The following is a 20,965-nucleotide window of genomic DNA, read 5'->3' on the forward strand; positions in this document are numbered from 1 at the left end:
AATTTTTCCTTTAATTTCAATTCGACAAAACGGATCTAGCACCTGAATTAACAATATAAACGGACCTAGTTTCTGAATTAAAAATAATTTACATGTAATGTATCTTTAAGGAACCAAAAGAGCAAATATATATATATATATATATATATAGGTCAATGTGCTTGTTTTTGAGATATTAGCCATTGAAATTTTGGTGTAAGTTTAAGTTCCCAAAAACTATTAAAAAATAATAAAGATTTTATAAGACTTTTACAGATGGCTTATAATCATACATGCAAAAGATTTATAAAAAGAAAAATGGGGGTCAATGGGCTTTTTTTTAAGGCATTCAAATGAATATAATAAGAGGATTCCGAAAATCTGACAAAAAATTCCAAAACATGACAAACGAAATTCCTTAAAGAAAGTTAAGTTTGATAAACTTTGTAAATTTTTATTGTCTCTTCATTTTTTTTTTCGTATACTTCTATTCATTTCGGATTTGTTTGATTTCGGGTAGAGGGTTTTTATACGACCGCAAAAATTGAAAATTTTTTGGTCGTATATTGTTATGATGTTGGCGTCGTCGTCTGCGTCGTCGTCGTCGTCGTCCGAATACTTTTAGTTTTCGCACTCTAACTTTAGTAAATGTGAATAGAAGTCTATGAAATTTTAACACAAGGTTTATTACCACAAAAGGAAGGTTGGGATTGAGTTTGGAAGTTTTGGTCCCAACATTTTAGGAATTAGGGGCCAAAAAGGGCCCAAATAAGCATTTTTTTGGTTTTCGCACTATAACTTTAGTTTAAGTAAATAGAAATCTATGAAATTTTGACACAAGGTTTATGACCACAAAAGGAAGGTTGGGATTGATTTTGGGAGTTTTGGTTTCAACAGTTTAGGAATTAGGGGCCAAAAAAGGGCCCAAATAAGCATTATTCTTGGTTTTCGCACAATAACTTTAGTATAAGTAAATAGAAATCAATGAAATTTAAACACAAGGTTTATGACCACAAAAGGAAGGTTGGGATTGATTTTGGGAGTTGAGGTCCGAACAGTTTAGGAATTAGGGGCCAAAAAGGGGCCCAAATAAGCATTTTTCTTGGTTTTCGCACCATAACTTTAGTATAAGTAAATAGAAATCTATGAAATTTAAACACAAGGTTTATGACCATAAAAGGAAGGTTGGGATTGATTTTGGAAGTTTTGGTCCCAACAGTTTAGGAATAAGGGGCCCAAAGGGTCCAAAATTAAACTTTGTTTGATTTCATCAAAAATTGAATAATTGGGGTTCCTTGATATGTCGAATCTAACTGTGTATGTAGATTCTTAATTTTTGGTCTCGTTTTAAAATTGGTCTACATTAAGGTCAAAAGGGTCCAAAATTAAACTTAGTTTGATTTTAACAAAAATTGAATCCTTGGGGTTCTTTGATATGCTGAATCTAAAAATGTACTTAGATTTTTGATTATTGGCCCAGTTTTCAAGTTGGTCCAAATCGGGGTCCAAAATTAAACTTTGTTTGATTTCATCAAAAATTGAATAATTGGGGCTCTTTGATATGCCAAATCTAACTGTGTATGTAGATTCTTAATTTTGGTCCCGTTTTCAAATTGGTCTACATTAAAGTCCAAAGGGTCCAAAATTAAACTAAGTTTGATTTTAACAAAAATTGAATTCTTGGGCATCTTTGATATGCTGAATCTAAACATGTACTTTGATTTTTGATTATGGGCCTAGTTTTCAAGTTGGTCCAAATCAGGATCCAAAATTATTATATTAAGTATTGTGCAATAGCAAGAAATTTTCAATTGGACAGTATTCAGCAATAGCAAGAAATCTTCAATTGCACAGTATTGTGCAATAGCAAGAAATTTTCAATTGCACAGTATTGTGCAATAGCAAGAAATCTTCAATTGCACAATATTGTGCAATAGCAAATATTTTCAATTGCACAGTATTGCGCAATAGCAAGAAATATCTAATTGCACAATATTGTGCAATAGCAAGAAATTTTCATATTTTCAATTGGAGTTATCTTTCTTTGTCCAGAATAGTAGTTGAATCAACTTAAATCATTGCTTTATACAATATACAATGTATATTCACTTTTACTACCAACTGATAAATTAAAACAATCTTTACCATTCAGTGATAACAAGCACTTTTTTTACATTTTAATATGTATTTAAATGAGTAGTTATTGTTGCAAACTCCATTAGAAATTTGAATTGAAATCAGTTTTGGAATAAGGGAAAGGGGATGTGAAAAAAAAATTGGGGGGGGGGGGGGGGGGGGGGCTGCTGGTTCAATTTTTTTCATTTCAGATTTCATAAATAAAAAGAAAATTTCTTCAAACATTTTTTTTGAGAGGATTAATATTCAACAGCATAGTGAATTGCTCAAAGGCAAAAAAAAATTTAAGTTCATTAGACCACATTCATTATGTGTCAGAAACCTATGCTGTGTCAACTCTTTAATCACAATCCAAATTTAGAGCTGAATCCAGCTTGAATGTTGTGTCCATACTTGCCCCAACCGTTCAGGGTTCAACCTCTGCGGTCGTATAAAGCTGCGCCCTGCGGAGCATCTGGTTATTTGTTCCGCTCATTAAGTCTTCAAATTGCCTCCTACTGCTTTTATTTTGAAATTTTGATTGCATTATTCGGAAAAGTTCGGTATTTCCGAAATTTTAATTGAATATTTTCAATGAAGGATAAAGTTAGATTAACCTTTCATAAAATGAAGACTTTAATTAAAGGATTTCAGTAACTTTGTCTAGAAGGCAACTTACGTAGTTATGTTATACAGGTAAAATGAAGAAACCAAATAAGGACAAAAGTCCCACTAAGAAACTAGACAAATTAGAAAGTTCGATGGAGCAAGTGGTTGACACTGTACAAATAGAGGCACAACAAGGAACATGGGATTTAAAGATGAAAAATGCAAAAATGCAGTTTTCTAACATCTCCTATGATTCTGAACAACACAAGTTGGAATGTGAGGAAGGCAGTATACTGATTAACACTTCTTGCAGTAAGTATTATTCAGATGGTTAAGTTTTAAAAACAATAGAACAGAATAAAATGATAGACATACCGATTTTCGTGCGCACAACTCTTGATTCTGGAAGTACCACTATGTTCTCTTGAGAATACAAACAAGACCGCCTAGCAATATAAGATTTAGGACGGTGGTATAGATACGTATACAACAACGTGTTGTTATGTTTTATGTCCCATTTATGGGCATTATGTGTTCTGGTCTGTTCGTCCGTCCGTTCGTTCGTACGTCTGTCGTCCTACTTCAGGTTTAAGTTTTTGATGAAGTTGAAGTCCAATCAACTTGAAACTTAGTACACATGTTCCCTATAATATGATCTTTCTAATTTTAATGCCAAATTAGAGTTTTTACCCCATTTTCACGGTCCACTCAACATAGAAAATGTTAGTGAGAATGGGACATCCGTATACTAGGGACACATTCTTGTTTTGACTAACATATTATTTAATTTTGGCATCAATACAGAATTTTTATACACAGCGACAAGTGTGTTATTTTTACGAAAGATATTCACATATATATATTGAAACAGAAGTATAGAAATCATTCAAGTTCTTATATTTAGAAAATTTTAAAGTTACTTTTCCCAAACTCCTAAAGGCTTCTTTTATGTTGTACTTAATATACAGATTTTAGTTTCGGACAACATGTAAAAAAGAAGATGATTGCCAATGAGACAACTATCCATAAAAGACCAAAATGACACAGACATTAACAACTATAGGTCACCGTACGGCCTTCAACAATGAGCAAAGCCCATACCGCATAGTCAGCTATAAAAGGCCCCGATAAGACAATGTAAAACAATTCAAACGAGAAAACTAACGGCCTTATTTATGTAAAAAAAAATGAACGAAAACAAATATGTAACACATAAACAAACGACAACCAATGAATTACAGACTCCTGACTTGGGACAGGCACATACATAAATAATGTGGCGGGGTTAAACATGTTAGCGGGATCCCAACCCTCCCCCTAACCTGGGACAGTGGTATAACAGTACAACATAAGAACGAACTATAAAAATCAGTTGAAAAAGACTTAACTCATCAGATGGACAAAAATACAAGTGGACGTGGACTATTTACATGTTCAGTGAACAACTTTCTGTAACTATGAACACTCTTTGATTGCCACTTTGTTTCTTATGACATTTTGTAAGCCGTTTTGTGCTTACTTATACGATTTTATCATGCTTAACGTTACCAATTGAGACAATTTCTATGAAGCAACGTTCCAGTATCGACAGGCTATGGATTATATACATCCCAGTTAATACTGTATTCCAGAGCTTGCATTCCTAGCATGATTTTCATGATAGAGGCTAAAACCAATGGTTCCAAGTGGTGAGGTTTAAACAAAAATGTTACGGACGTCTTTCGAGTCGTTTGACTGAAATGGAATATTTGTTTCACAACTAGATGACGGCAGATAGGTTCCATATTACGTCACCTACATCCCGTTCTTTTTTTCCTATAATCTGACACCACCGAATGTGTACAAACATCAGCAACTCGAAGTGTGTCACATTTGGATCATATATGGCAATCCTGATCCTGATTTGCTTATATGAAATGTTGAAGAACTTTTAATTTGTCATTTCTTCTGCAAAAATAGTTAAAAGAAAAAAGAAAATAGTATTAAACAATTTATAATTTTTAACACATACGGTGTGCACTTCGATTATGGGATTGTTGAAGAATTATCCCTATTTTCACATTTTAAATTTCAAAGATTTAAATGATCTGATTAAGAATAGTACATTCTCAATTGTAAGAAACCATTCTGCCTTAAATTTGATCTATTTAAAACAATGAACAAAAACTTGATATAGAATAAACTGCTGAAAAATCTTCATATGATGTTTTCAGTTAGATGTCCTGGTGGTACATTTTTCAATGTTCTACGACAGAAATGTGAGAGTTGTCTTAGAGGATCATATCAACCGGAGGAAGGACAATACAGCTGTCATTTATGTCCTAATTTAACATCGACACATCGCAGTAACTCCAGAAGTAAAGATGACTGTAAAGGTAAGATACTGATAAATGAAATCAAAGTCAATAATACACTCTCTGTCCAAATTATTAAAAACACGATAGTATTGGCAAGAACGAAAACACCAGAAAATATTATATACCTTTCCTTCCAAATGGAACATGACAAAACAAACCAGCTTTTTAGTATAGAACTGCTGTTTTGTATTACCATTTTGAAAAGATATTAGATGTATTATAAATTATTGTCAATACAATTGAGAATGGAAATGGGGAATGTGTCAAAGAGACAACCCGACCATAGAACAGACAACAGCAGAAGGTCACCAACAGGTCTTTAATGCAGCGAGACATTCAGCTGGCCCCTAAACAAATATATACACTAGTTCAGTGATAATGAACGCCATACTGAACTCCAAATTGTACTCAAGAAACTAAAATTAAGAATAATACAAGACTAACAAAGGCCAGAGGCTCCTGACTTGGGACAGGCGCAAAAATTCGGCGGGGTTAAACATGTTTATGATATCTCAACCCTCTCCCTATACTTCTAGCCAATGTAGAAAAGTAAAAGCATAATAATACGCACATTAAAATTCAGTTCAAGAGAAGTCCGAGTCTGATGTCAGAAGATGTAACCAAAGAAAATAAACAAAATGACAATAATACATGAATAACAACAGACAACTAGCAGTTAACTGACACGACAGCTCCAGACTTCAATTAAACTGATATAAAGATTACGTCTTCATCATATGAATATCAGGCACAATCCTTCCCGTTAGGGGTTTAGTATCATACCATCATAACATTAAGAACACACACTACCCGTGTCATACCAACAACTGGTTTTTAAATAAATGTGTTTAGTTCCGATGCAAAGACTCTATAAGTGAATTAATATTAACGCCAAAATATGCAATCTTTAAAGACCTGACCACAGTATCGTAACTATATGATATTATCCCTCCTTAATAAGTCTATTTAAAGGTTTTGTTAGCTTCTGAGGTGAATACTGACATTTTTGTGCTTAGTTAAGAATATTTCCATAAAATTGGATGAGAAATACCCGAACGTATAAGAAGTCTGCATGTTGATCTATATTTACGAATGATCTCCTTATACCGATGATAAAATTTAGTAAATGTTTTGACTAGTTTGTGATATCGAAAACCTTGGTGTAATAATTTTTCAGTAATACATAAATTTCTCTCGTTAAAATCTAAATCATTGTTACATACACGAACGAATCGTTCAAGTTTAGATATATAAACACCGTAAGATGGAGACAAGGGAACGTCACCGTCTAAAAATGGATAATTTAATAACGATAGGAAATGAAAAATCATCTCTTTTATCATAAATTTTAGTATTAAGCTTTCCGTTAATGATATAGATATCAAGATCGAGGAAAGGGCAGTGGTTATTGTTAGTATTAGATTTATTTAAAGTAAGTTCAACAGGATAAATTTCTTTAGTATACATGTAACACTCAGAAACGTGTCCTTCCCCCCAAACGTGTCCGATTCCCCCTAACATGTCTAGTTGAAAACTGCGCCAAAGCGTGTCATTTGTATAAACGCCCAAACGTGTCCATTTCTCAGCTAACCCCCAAACGTGTCCAATCCCCAAAACGTGTCCATATCAAGCGTTATTTGGTTATTTCTATTTCATTAACGTATACTAATTTCGGAAGTCGAAGAATTAAACTGGCTTAAAGTGGGGGCGTCATTTCGGCTATTTCGTTTGTAAATTGTAAGCAAACATGTTGAGTTAAACAGTACAGTTAACGGGTCAAAGTGTCCCTTTCTCTGCGCGTTAAAACTTTTAATGTTCTCTCTAATTATGCATAAAATACTGACAACTGGACAATTCACAATCAACAGTCTAAAGTTAATTTATTCAGTAGAACTGAAAAAAACATTAAAACTTGTATGTTTTCTAATTTGCATGAAATACTTGCAACTGGACAATATGCAACCAGCAGTCTAGAGTTTATCTTAACAAAAGAACAGTAAAAACATTAAAACATGTATGTTAAAATGTAAAACAAAAAAACAAAAAAAACAGGTAGCCTATGTTCTCTCTAAATAGAACTGCAAAAACATTAAAACTTGTATGTTCTCTCTAAATATGCATGACATACTTGCAACTGGACAATACGCGATCATCAGTTTAAAGTTTAGTTTAAAGTTAATGTGTACAGTACAACTGTAAAAACATTAAAACTTGCAAAACTATTGTGTGCTCTAAATATGCATAAAGTACTTGCAACTGGACAATACGTAATCAACATTCTAAAGTTTATTTATACACTACAAAATATATTTGCATTTAACCGGCGTTGATTACATAACAGTAATATTCATAAAAAAAAAAAAGAATCTATAAAACTTATGCATGAAATATTTGGCACTGGACGTTATGTTTCTTATCGTGTGTCTTTAGTGATGGTGGAAACCTAAAATTTATTAAAAACCCGGATAACAATTTGATGGGCTTTTGAAATACACACAAACTATTGACAAAAGTAAAAAAAAATAATGTTAAAACCCCGCCATGCAATATTCGGATAAATATAAAAGGCATCATCGGAGTTTATAAGTACAAAATAATTAACAAAGTTAACGATTTAATTTAATTCAACTCCAGAACTATGTGTATGTTCGCTCTAAACGAATATGTAATACTTGCAACTGGACAATAAACAACTGCAGTCAAAGTTACTTAACAATAACAGATTAATTTTGCAATTATTATAATCATTAAAAACCTACATCGAACTAATATAACTTAATCTGATAAATGACATCTTATTCACGTGTGTCTCCCATCATAGAATTGCCGTAAACGTTATCAGCGATTTTATTTAAGAGATACATGTAAAAGCGCTAAAAGACGTGTAACGTTTTGGCGTTAAATATTGGACACGTTTTGGCGAATAACAATTATCGGACACGTTTGGGGTTATGAAATCGGACACGTTTGTGAAATATTGTACATTTCGGACACGTTTAGGGAGAAAAGACACGTTTGGGAGAATCGGACACGTTTGGGGGAAGGACACGTTTGGGAGTGTTACATACATACTGAAGTCGTCATTATTGAGAGCTAAAATGTCATACAAATATCTAAAAGTATATTTTTGTGTATCCGATGTTGTTTTGATGAGGGTTTGCTGATTTTTGTCATAAATTGTAATTCATAGTATACTTATACCGGGTGTGAGGTTTTTTCGCTGCGTTGAGGACACATTGGTGGCTTTCGGCTGTTGTCTAGATCTGCCCTTTGGTCGGGTTGTTGTCTCTTTCACAACATTCCCTATTTTCATTCTCAATTTTAATATGAGGCAGGCATAACCTGTGAATGGGGACTAAGTCTGTATGTATTATTTTCTTACCTCAAACATGTTAATAAGGCAGCAACCATTTGATTTTCTGGGGGGGGGCTATGGTTTTTTTTTCTACGCAAACTTTTTTTTTCGCCTTTGGCGAAAAACAATCTATTTTTTTGGCGACAAGATGAAAACAATTTTTTTCTTTCAATTTTAGCATTACATATAGTGGCAGCTAAGGGTGAAACAAACAATTTTTTTTTTCTCAGGGTCAAAAACAAATTATTTTTTTCTCCAAAAACTGGAAACAAACTTTTTTTTCCAAAAAAAAACCATAGCCCCCCCCCCCCCCCCAGAAAATCAAATGGTTGCTGCCTAAAGGAAACGGAAATACCGTAACGTTCCCGATTTCGGTTCTGTGGTTAGGGATTTAGCTGTGACGTTGTTTAAGTTATGACGTCATATTCAATGTAAACAAAAGAAACGCTTCCATCAGGTAACGTTTTTTTCAAATCAAACAATTATTAAAAATGAAATTGTATTGAGTTCCAATCTTATATTTTACTTGACTGATACATATAATTTTCTTTTCAAAGTCTCATGCAAACAAGACAGATTTCTGCGCAATGCAAATGCGGGGAAAACCGGAACAGGAACTAGATCTGAAAAAAAAAGTTAACGATTTTGAGTTCATTAGTAGAATGAAAAATTCGGGAAATTTTTCCCGATTTTTTTTTTTTTTTTTTTTTTTTTTTTTTTATTGATTTTTCTACCGTAATTGGGGACTTCGTCCCCATATTAGAATTAGTGATTGTTGGAGTGCAACTTTAAGATTTTCTTTGATTTTTTTGACACATTGATAGGAACGAATAAAAAGATATTTTCCTATAAGAATGCAACACATCTAGTACTGATTTCCTCATTGATTATATCATTCATTTGATCAATTTATTCATGTTTTTTTTTAGCTCAATGTCTCCCTGGAACATTCTCTAAGGACGGTATAGATCAATGTACAACATGTCCAAAGGGCTCATACCAAAACCTTTATGGGCAGACAACATGCAACAATTGTCCTAGAAGTACCACAACTTTAAGAAGGGGTACCAGAAGACTAAGCATGTGTAGAGGTAAAAACACTATGATAACTCATCAGTTAACTATTACTTAACCCGTAGAAGTCGTATAGGTTTCAAAGATTAATTTACGTAACTTATGGTTAAGACAGTATTGATCATCTGGTATCCAAGGATTATATGAGATAGTGTAAATAAAGGCAACAGTAGTATACCGCTGTTAAAAAGTCATAAATCGATTTGGAGAAAAAAATCCATGTTAAAAACTAAAACCGAGGGAAACCACATCCACAACATAATTGTGTTTAATATTTGGTATTGGAAACTTCTAGTATATGGCTTCTACTGGTTCAGGAGTAAGAGCATTCAATAAGAAAAATATGTCTTGCTTTAATAGATCTATCCAAAGTAAAACAATTACATTTGAAAGATTTTTGACAATGTCCAGTTAAAAAAATATATAAAAAGCAGCACTCTGATTCAAAATGTCAATTTTAAGTTTATATATAAAAAAACCTATATCAAACCTAAATATATACCTTTCTTCAAATTAAAGTATATCATTAATACGATAGTATTGTGGTTTTTATTGAAGTAACATATGGCAACGCTAATAATAGAATACCTCTTTCATTCTCTGCACAATATATTTGACATCTATTGCTGTATTTCAACATTACCATATAAGCAGGAGGTTTGGCTAGCCATAAACTAGGCTCAACACAATGTTTTCTTAATATTCCCTGTTCCAGGTCAGGAACATGGCAGTTGTTATCAAATAGGACGTTTTTATGTGTGTTGGCGTTTGTTTTTGTTGCACTTCAGTTTTTCTGTTATTCCGTTGATGTGTTTCCCTTGGTTTTAGTTTGTAATCCGGATTTGTTTTCTTTAAACCGATTTATGACTTTTGATCAACGCACTGTTGCCTTTTTTTAGTTAGTATATGTAATGATATCAAAAATATATTATACACTAATCTGTTTAAATTAATACATGATTTTTAGAATCATTAATATATTAGATATGTAGAAAAATCGTATCCGTGCATTTCAATATTTTGTAATGCAAATACATATGTTTACCATGCAGCTTTCGAAAATGATTCCAGAAAGGAAAAACAGAATTGTACCATTTAATGAACTTAACACTGAGATAAACAGAGACTTTATATGACTAATTTTGCAGTAGTCATCACATAAATTAGAATAGATAATACTGTTAAAGCATTAACATGAAGTGTTTCATTGTCCATGCACCATTAATTAATAGATTATTTGATGAAAAAAACCTTTTTTTCAGCTGAATGTAGCTCAGGATATGCATCTAAGACAGGGTTAGAGCCCTGTTTACCTTGCCCAAAAGGAACATACCAGTTCGATGTAGGGAAAACATTCTGTTTGGACTGTCCTGGTGAAGGCAATACATTAGATATTGCAAGTACTGATGTGTCTGAATGCCAAGGTAAATATGATAACAAACATTTATTGTGGGCGACTTTCTTGTTCTTTCTGTTTCAAATACCTAAAAATGGACATTACACTAGCAAATGATTAAAAAAGTCTTGATAGTTCAGTTATTTGTTGATAGTTAATACTTAGTATAAGAAGTGTTATAGATATACAAAAATTGGTAAGAAATTAACATCTTGCAGCATACAGAACAATTTCTTACACTGTCTAACGTAAAAGGTAATCTCACAGTCTAATAATGACGTAGTTACACTGTATAATGGTAAAAAATAATCACACTGTCTAATAGTAAAAGGTTGTCACACTGTATAATGGTAAAAGGTAGTCACACTGTCTAATGGTAAAAGGTAGTCACACTGTCTAATGGTAAAAGGTAGTCACACTGTCTAATGGGTTAAAGGTAGTCGCACTGTCTAATTGTTAAAGATATCCACAATGTCTAATGATTAGATGTAGTCACGCTATCTAGTGGTTTGGTGTAGCCATTGGTGGTTTGATGTAGTCAGCTATTCCGAGCTGTAGTGTTTTAATTTTTTGTTTATATTTAATTTTGTAAAGGTTCTTACACTGATTACCAGTCAGATATTCCAGTTGAAGTAGACTTTGATGAATGTTTTGCCAAACCGTGTAAAAATGGAGCAACATGTAGGAGCCAAGGAGGATTTGGAATAAGGTGTATTTGTGCTCCAGGTTATACGGGTAAATATGAATGCAATCCAGCTATATATTCAGTCTGATATATGTTTGACAAACATGCCATATGTATTGATGTTTTGCATGTCGTCAGTATATCACACACATTAAATATAAATACAAATGTACTTAATAAAATGCCAAATACATCAAAGTTTTTGAACGAACTCTGTTCTGAAAATGGGGACTTGGTTTTAATCCAACTATTTAATCTGATGCGACTGTCATAAAAGTGAGAGGTTTAGCACCTATAAAACCATGTTGTTCAATTTACTGTTTTTTACATTTAAAAATGCCTGTACCAAGTCAGAAATATGATAGTTGTTGTCCATTCGTTTGATGTGTTTTATCATTTGATTTTGCAATTTGATTAGGCACTTTCCGTTTTGAATTTTCCTCGGAGTTCAGTTTTTTTGTTATTTTACTTTTTCTTAGGTGCATATTGCGAGAAAGAACTGGACGAATGTGAATCTGATCCATGTTTCAATGGAGGCAGTTGTGTAGACCTTAAAGTGGATTACTCATGTAAATGTGTAGCTGGATTTACAGGTACTTAAGCGTATTATATGGATCGACTTTTGATCATTTTACAGTTACCGATTTGTTCATTTGTAGTTAATTTTAACAGTGACTTATACAGAATGTGCTTGCTATAGGAACTTTTACACTAAGGTTACGTTGACATTTTGAATGAATGATTTACAGATACACAACTATATATATATATATACAAAAATGTAACCTTTAAAGCAATACAAAGCGATGAGTAAATATCTAAAATACATTTTTCCCGAATTACTTGAAATAATGTCTGATGTTGATATTGAAAAAACTGTGCTTTCAATAAAAAAAAAACTGTTCAATTTGTATTCAATAATTCGAGAGGTAAAAGATTTTTTTGTTGTATTACTTTATGGTTAAACACGTCATCCTAGAATAATGTGAATATATATTTTTGTTTTAAGGCAAAAAGTGTGAAGTAAATATTGACGAATGTTTAGGACAACCGTGTGTAAACAACGGGACATGTGTAGATGGTGTCAATAACTATAACTGTTCATGTCTTCCAGAGTATGAAGGTATTACTATTTTTAATGTTTTAATTGTTTTCAATATGTTTAAAAGATTTTGTCTCATTATGCTTTATATAATGGAGGTTTTCCATTTCAAGAGTACTAGAACACTCCCGCGAAATCGCGGGCATATACAACTTGTGAACGAACTGTTGTAGGATGATTTTTTGTAAAAGATATTATGTATGGAGAATTTCATAAAAGGTATCAAAAGCCCTCTACCTTTTTCCAAAGTCCGATATTTGTTTCCTGTCTGTTAAATTCAATTATTTTCGTGTTTCTGGCCTCAGACCACAATTATTATTCTCCTTTGCTACAATGCTTCTTTTGGTAAAAGTCAAATCAAATTAAAAATTTGCACCGTTTCAAACATGAAATAAATGTATCTGCTTATATATATAGACAATTATTAGTCTAATAAAATGTGCTTCTAGGACAATCCATCAATGCAAATGGTAGGATATGAATCTTGTATAAATGGCTAAGACCGACTAAGGCTAATTTGAGGGGTGGTCGGAGGGGTCCTGATCCCGAAATCCCGGGCTTAAAACCATGAAATCCCGAGATGCAGAATATAAAGAAATGTATATCCCGAAACACCGAAATCGAAAAATATATTCCCGGATCCCGTAAGGACCAATCTCCAAATCCCGAGCTTAAAAACACCCGATCCCGACGCCCCGAAAAAGGTCCTACCTCCCTCTAGTCTCTACCTTACTTTCATTTTTACCAAATCACTATTTTCCCTTTCAACAATAAATTTGTATACCCCATTTAAGGGCATTATGATTTCTAGTCTGTGCATCCGTGCGTTCGTTCGTTCGTTCGGTCGTCCGTCCGTCCGTCCGTCCGTCTGTCCCCCTTCAGGTTAAGTTTTTGGTCGAGGTAGTTTTAGATGAAGTTGAGAATGTTTTACTTATTTTAATACACATGCAAGTGGTACACCCCTTAAATAGTAAACATTTCAAAGAAAACAGTAGACATAATCAGGGACTTTCTATACTATCATAGAAAGTTCCTAACAGAATACAGAGAGTCTCTATATATGAAGAAGTATGATCGTAGTTCACATGTAGATAAACGCGAAAAATAATTGTTATCTCTAAGGATGTATAATAGTTGTGATTCTTGCGATCTAAACACCATGATATGGAGAACGCTCTGAATGGGTTCTTGCGATCTAAACACCATGATATGAAACGCGAAAAATACTTGTCCTCTCTTAGGAGGTATAATAGTTGTGATTCTTGCGATCTAAACACCATGATATGGAGAACGCTCTGAATGGCTTATTTATTTGTCATTTTTGTTATCTATTATATGATTGGTTGTACTTGTGTCACATGTTTTACGTATTTTAATATATATATATATACGCAACTGGTATGACTCAAGGATGTACAACCAAGGACGTATAACTAACAAGATATACGTCCTTGGTATGACCCCTTAAATAGAAAACATCCACAGAAAACTGTAGACAGAATACAGAGAGTCTCTATATATTAAACATGTTAAAGTAGTATAATCGTAGTTCACATGTAGATAAACGCGAAAAATAAGGAGGTATAATAGTTGTGGTTCTTGGGATCTAAACACCATGATATGGAGAACGCTCTGATTGGCTTATTATTTTTCATTTTTGTTATCTATCATACGATTGGTTGTATCTGTGCATGTTTCAAACCGGAAGCCTTTTCTATGACTAAAAGTCAGTCTGATGACGGAATCATATCCGGACTCCATTTTTGTCGTTTTTCTCCCAAAATAACTCAATCTGAATAATCATAAGAATGGATGACAAATGCGACTATGCATGTTACCTATAGGACACAGAGGCATGATGATTGATTTATTGTGGAAGGAAGAGAAGCGACACACAAAATGAGGTCTTCTCGTTTAATAGTATAGATACTTGACGTTTAAATTTGATTAACCAAGCTTATCAGTCAAAAAGGTGTTCGTGAACGGAAAAATATGTACAATGTATATATATATATACAGCTACAACTTATAATGTTGTCTACAATGAACGATTCAGTTTGATTTGTATTTAGGAAAGCATTCATGTGTTTTTTTTTTTTTTCTCTCTCTCTTTTTTTTTAACTTAATGGGTATTTAAGAAGTCATGTATGATCCAGATACTTGTCATAGTATTGTTTTACACATACAACTGCATTGTTAAATTCGTTTTAGTTACTCTTTTCAAAATGATATAGTAAAACTTTATTTTTTTTTTTTACATTTAACGAGTGTTTTCATAAGAATCGTTTTCAGTGGTTCAAGAAATGTTTACCTACTTGTTTAACAGTTTAATATCTTCTTTATCTAAATTACTAAGTGCGGACACCCATGCTTTTTGTCAGGTCCAAGATGTGAACGACTAAAAGACGACTGTAAGAACGCACAATGTCAGCATGAAGGTATATGTGTAAATACGTTACAGGGATACACATGTCAATGTGCCAATGGATACTCTGGTGTTAACTGTGAGATCAACAATGATGACTGTTCATCAGGACCTTGTCAGAATGATGGTACCTGTGTTGATGAAGTTGCAGGATTCAGGTATGCATCAAAAGATTCATATCACATATAATTATATGTCATAAGAAATTATAAAGTATTAATACCTTAAAGTATTGAAAAGCAAGAAATTATCGTTATTAATATATAATGCGTTTTATGATATATAACACATTTACTGATTTCGTAGCTATAATGTTTTAATTTATACACTTAATTTTCTTTGTAGCTGTGTATGCATGCCAGGGTACACAGGAAAACAGTGTCTGAATGAAATTGACGAATGTGCTTCTTTGCCCTGTTTCCAAGGTGCTACATGTGTGGATCGCATTAATTCATTCGAATGCATTTGTCCTCAAACATTTTCTGGAAGACTCTGTGAAACAGGTACTTACAAAATAAAAACATTAAAAAAACACACTAAAAAAAAACAAATGAAGAAATAAACTTTAACTATTGACATTAGCAACTTTTTCTTGTTTGTATTATTTCTTTGAGTTTATTTTAAATTCTAACATTATTAATTGACATTATATTAAAGTAATTTTACCAGTAGTTAAGATTGAAAACTTTTAAGCAAATCGGGTGAAAATTAACGAGGAAAAATAAAGATACATAAACATGCGGTTTTGAATTTCAGAACTTGACAGCAAATATTTGCTTGACTTTCCTAGTTCGGGGACAATAAATTATTCAACATTTAAATTGGGCAGAGAGATGTCAGCCTTTTCTATTGGTTTTTGGATCAGGACATCTGATGAGATAAACCAGGGTACACCTTTCTCCTATTCTGTAGGAGCATTTGATAACGCATTGACAATAACGAATTATGATGGGTGAGTAAAACAATGCACAATCAATTATTAAAATCTCATTATTAATTTCTCTTACACTCTTTACAGGTTAACGTATATCCGTGTTTCCCTTCATCTGTGATGCATTCTCATTTCTGTTAATTATCAATTTCCATTCTAACAAATAATTGTAGCAGGGATATCATTATTGATCTATAACTTGCAGTTCTTGTGCGTTATATTAACGCCAATTGGAATTTTATTTCTCCAAAAACAAATCTTTCATTTGCGCTATTAATACAGATAAATGGTATAAATAAAAGTAATATATTGTTACTTTTCAGTTTATATCATTTATTTCTTCCGTTCTCAAACATTGTATGCTTCCACGACACACCAGGAAGGTAAGAGCGGGGAGCGTTCCATAATAATAATAATAATAATAATAAGGATAAAGTGCTGTATCGTCATCCATGTTTGCATCATAAAACTATGTGTGACACCATTACATCGTGGGAATCTTATAGTGTTATATTTCCACTTTTGATGAGGATGGTGATAACTATTATGTTTTCTGGTCTGTGCGTCCGTCCGTTCGTTCGTTTGTCCGTCCGTTCGTCCGTCTGTCCCGCTTCAGGTTAACGTTTTAGTCAAGGTAGTTTTTGATGAAGTTGAAGTCCAATCAACTTGAAACTTATTACACATGTTTCCTATGATACATGTAGGATCTTTCTAATTTTAATGCCAAATAAGATTTATGACCCAGATATACGGTCCACTGAGCATAGAAAATGGTAGTGCAATATTCAGGTTAAAGTTTTTGGTTAAAGTTTTTGGTCAAGGTAGCTCTTAATGAAGTTGAAGTCCAATCAACATGAAACTTAGTACACATGTTCCCTATGATATGATCTTTCTAATTTAAAAGCCAAATTAGATTTTTGACCACAATTTCACGGTCCACTGAATGTTAAAATTATAGTGCGAGAGGGGCATCCGTGTACTATGAACATATTCTTGTTTTTGTCAGAAAGACACGGTTCTGGTTCCAATCCTATTGGATTATTATGTTTTTTTAAACGGTTGTATCTCCCCTATTTTTTTTCATATGTTTTGCTGTTAAATAATTCTTGTCAAAATTAAGTAATCAATTAAATGATTAAATGGTCTGCATAGTTTGAATTCAATATCTTCAAATTCTTCGCAAATCTAGAAGTACAGAATTTATGTGGAAAAATGCAAAGTTAAATTTTCCATGATCCTTCTCCAGTGGAAATATAGGGATAAAAGAAAAAAGACTTACTCCTCATATACGTTAATTCGTTATAACGTGCTAGGAATCAATCAAATATTTATGATATTGAGATTTTAAACTCTAATTTAAATTTTCATCACCATAACCAATTGGCAATAGGAAATACATCATAATAAGATTTACTGGACAAACTGTTGTCAGTTATAAACAATAAAGATCTATTACAGTGGCGGATCCAGACATTTAAAACGGAGGGGGTCCCAAGCCAGGACAAAGGAGGTGGGGGGGGTTCCAACTATATGTTCCCATTCAAATGCATTGATCGGCCAAAAAAGGGGGGTTCCAACCCCAGGAACACCCCCTGGATCCGCCAATGTATTAAACTTAAAGGTTTAATCCATCATTTTCTACATGAGGATATGCCAAGTCAGGAATATGAACATTATTTTCCATTCGTTAGATGTGTTTGTGCTTTTGATTTTGCCATGTTTTAAAAGACATTCCGTATTGAATTTCGGTAATTTAGTAGTTTTTTGGTGTTTTTTTTTTACTATTAAATAATTGCTGAATTGTCCAATCACTTCCGTCATTTTCTCGCTTCAGATTTGTAATTTATGTTAATAACAAAAAGATAAACACCGATGTAAAGGTGAACGATGGAACATGGCATCATGTGTTAGTCACGTGGTCTACAGAAAAAGGAGCTTGGAAAATTTACAAAAATGCATTTCTATGGGACGAGGGGTATAATTTAGCTGCAGGAGAAACAATAAAAGGTAAATAGCCTCAACGGAAGTACCTAGTGCAAACAGTTGACAAACGTTTGGTATATGGTGGACGCATTTCAGTCATTTCCCTTCCAATAAATTACATGTACAAGTAACCTTTTTTTTTAAATTGTAAATTTGCTTGGTCGAATATCGCAAATTTTAAATAATGGCTCATAAAGAAAATGTTTATAAAAGATATCAGAAGATGTGGTATGAGTGCCAATAAAACAAGTACGAACACTCTACCTCCGCTTAGAAATTAAAATTTTACTATAGTCAATAGTATTTGATGTGAATCTACAAGCCTTTATAAAAGCACAATGCCTAGCTAATCAAAACCAAGCATTTCCAATCTTCACGAACTTCTATTAGCTTAATCTACAATCAGTCAATTAAGTTTAAGAAGTCAGAATATTTCAATGTATATTTACAGGTGGTGGAAAGGTTATGATAGGACAGGAACAAGATAAAGGTGGTACCCTTAGTCCAACGGAATCATTTGTGGGACTCCTTACAAACCTTAATGTGTGGTCTAAAGAACTTACCCAATCGGAGATAGAAACCATGATAGTCACATGTGATAAGAACTTAGGTGACATCATAGCATGGCCTGACGTACAATCAGGGCTTCATGGAGATTTACAGCCGAATCCCTCGGGATTTTGTCAAGGTATAGGATATGGGTATGGATAGACCCAGCGTGTATTCACTTTGTATGGCATTAGGACAGCTGCAAGCAGTTACATTCTAGCTTTGAGATTACCTAAAACTAGTATTGCTTATTTATGCTTTAGTTATAGAAATGCTTAATAAAATGGTAAATCAAAAATGCATGCATATAATTTATTATATGTTTTCCATTTAAAAAAGAAATTAATGTAAAATTGTGACATGTTTTTGAACCTATTATTATGCAATATATACATTTCTCCACAAATCAGGAATGAAAAGAAGGTATTTCTACTACATTATTTTGATTTTCTTGGCAAAATACTTATGCATGGTGTAATAATGGATGCCATAATAAGAGGAATTTAAAAATGTAAATTAGAATTGCTTTATTAATGCTTCTGAATCGAGAACAATCTTATAGGTAAGTATTTAGATATGGATATTTATTTATTTATCAGCCTTAAACAAAAGAAAATAGAAAAAAAACACCAGTAGCTGAGGGTGCGTTAAGTTTTACCCATGTCCGTTTTTCCTCCCGTACGTACGTCTTAAAATTGGTTTCCGTTCCCTTTCTATAGTTTGTCTCTACCAAATATTACAAAACTTATACTCTATGCTTATAACCACAAAACACAGATCAAGTTTGAATTTTGGTGGCATCACTTATATCGTTCTAGAGTTATGCGCCTTTACAACTGGAAAAAATAATGTATTTTTCGTTTCCATTCTCTAACTTTAGTTTGCTTCAACCAAATGTTACGAATCTTATACACAATGCTTAGTTATTAACACAAAATTGAGATTAAGTTCACATTTGGGTAGTTTCACTTTATTGTTCTTGCGTTATGCCCCTTTATAAAGTTATATGCAAGCAGGGGCTTCATCTGTGTCTAATGTACGTATATATTCACCATTTATTTAACTGGATTTATATATTTATTTTAGTCATCAAATTTCAACTTCGGTAAACAACTCTTTTCTCTATAATTTTTACTAGATAAGCATATTTTAAAGAGAAGAGTGCATAAAACCGTTTATAAACTTTGTTGAGACAAATCTGGGTGCTTATCATAACCTAGCCGGTCATCCTTTAAAATACTCGTTGAAGACTTTGTTTTAATTTGAAACCAACCTTGAGTGCCCTAAGGTAAAGTGTTACATATCGTGAATTCCATTCAGTCAAAAACTTATACAAAGTTTTAAGTAATACAAATGTATGCAGTTGACCTATAAGTAACAAACATTATTATTTTTACGTTAGATTTTTATGTCAGTTTGGGATACTTGCACACTTTTGTGAATATAACGGAACTACATACAACTGTCATACAAGTGGGAAGATGAGCTAGCTTTCAAACCATGATTTACCCGTCACGTGTTTCGTAAAATGCCTGTACTATGTCAGATGTCAGGAATATGGCACTTGTTTTCCAGTCGGCATCTCGTAATCATATGCAATGAATAATTTTTCAGTACAATGTAAAATAGAAATAATAACTAAACTACCCTACCTTCAAAAAACAAAAACAAAACAAAATAACATAACATAACATAACAAACAAACATGTTTACAAGCAAAAAAGAACAGGTAAAAAACAGTCGATTTTTTTTCAGTTCAGTTAAATTTTTATTTATTTTCAGTAACATTAAGTACTAAAGTACCATTTTTGGTATTCATAAATTGAAATAATCAATCAAAAAGTTCAGCGCTTAGTGATTTCTGATTATAATCCTGTAAAACGGTTACAATATTTTGCCTTTATAATAACAGACCTGTTCGTCATTTGAACTAGAGGATAGTCAGTATCTCATTGACAAAATCTCCTTATTTTTATGCACCATCTACGATAGTAAAGGGCATTATGTTTTCTGGTATGTGCGTCTATTCGTCCGTCCGTTCGCCCCTTCGTCCCTCTTCAGCTTAAAGTTTTCGTCAAGGTAGTTTTTGATGAAGTTGAAGTCCAAACAACTTGAAACTTAGTACACATGTTCCCTATGACATGATCTTCCTAATTTTAATGCCAAATTAGAGTTTTTATCCCAATTTCAATGTATATTGTACAACTAGTACCAGGTTCAATCGATCATTTTCTTCATTTGAGAATGCCTGTACCAAGTCAGGAATATGACAGTTGTTGTCCATTCGTTTGATGTGTTTTATTATTGATTTTGCCATTTGATTAGGGACTTTCCGTTTTTATTTTCCTACGAGTTCAGTATTTTTGTAATTTTACTTTATAGTACTTGTGAACTATAAAGATAAT

General features: G+C 32.8%; 1 protein-coding gene across 1 annotated transcript in view; it reads left to right on the plus strand.

Moving 5' to 3' along the window:
- The window catches only part of LOC143051089 (sushi, von Willebrand factor type A, EGF and pentraxin domain-containing protein 1-like), a 62,717-nt gene that overhangs the window by 14,569 nt on the left and 27,183 nt on the right, over positions 1-20,965 (plus strand). Inside the window, exons 14-25 of the mRNA XM_076224123.1 lie at positions 2,791-3,015; positions 4,917-5,078; positions 9,345-9,506; positions 10,752-10,913; positions 11,480-11,620; positions 12,050-12,163; positions 12,580-12,693; positions 15,054-15,255; positions 15,443-15,600; positions 15,854-16,049; positions 17,863-18,035; positions 18,463-18,699. Of these exons, the coding sequence (XP_076080238.1) occupies positions 2,791-3,015; positions 4,917-5,078; positions 9,345-9,506; positions 10,752-10,913; positions 11,480-11,620; positions 12,050-12,163; positions 12,580-12,693; positions 15,054-15,255; positions 15,443-15,600; positions 15,854-16,049; positions 17,863-18,035; positions 18,463-18,699 (2,046 nt within the window). The remainder of the gene's footprint in view (positions 1-2,790; positions 3,016-4,916; positions 5,079-9,344; positions 9,507-10,751; positions 10,914-11,479; positions 11,621-12,049; positions 12,164-12,579; positions 12,694-15,053; positions 15,256-15,442; positions 15,601-15,853; positions 16,050-17,862; positions 18,036-18,462; positions 18,700-20,965) is intronic.

Source organism: Mytilus galloprovincialis, chromosome 1 (genome assembly GCF_965363235.1).
Source record: "Mytilus galloprovincialis chromosome 1, xbMytGall1.hap1.1, whole genome shotgun sequence".
Classification (NCBI taxonomy): domain Eukaryota; kingdom Metazoa; phylum Mollusca; class Bivalvia; order Mytilida; family Mytilidae; genus Mytilus; species Mytilus galloprovincialis.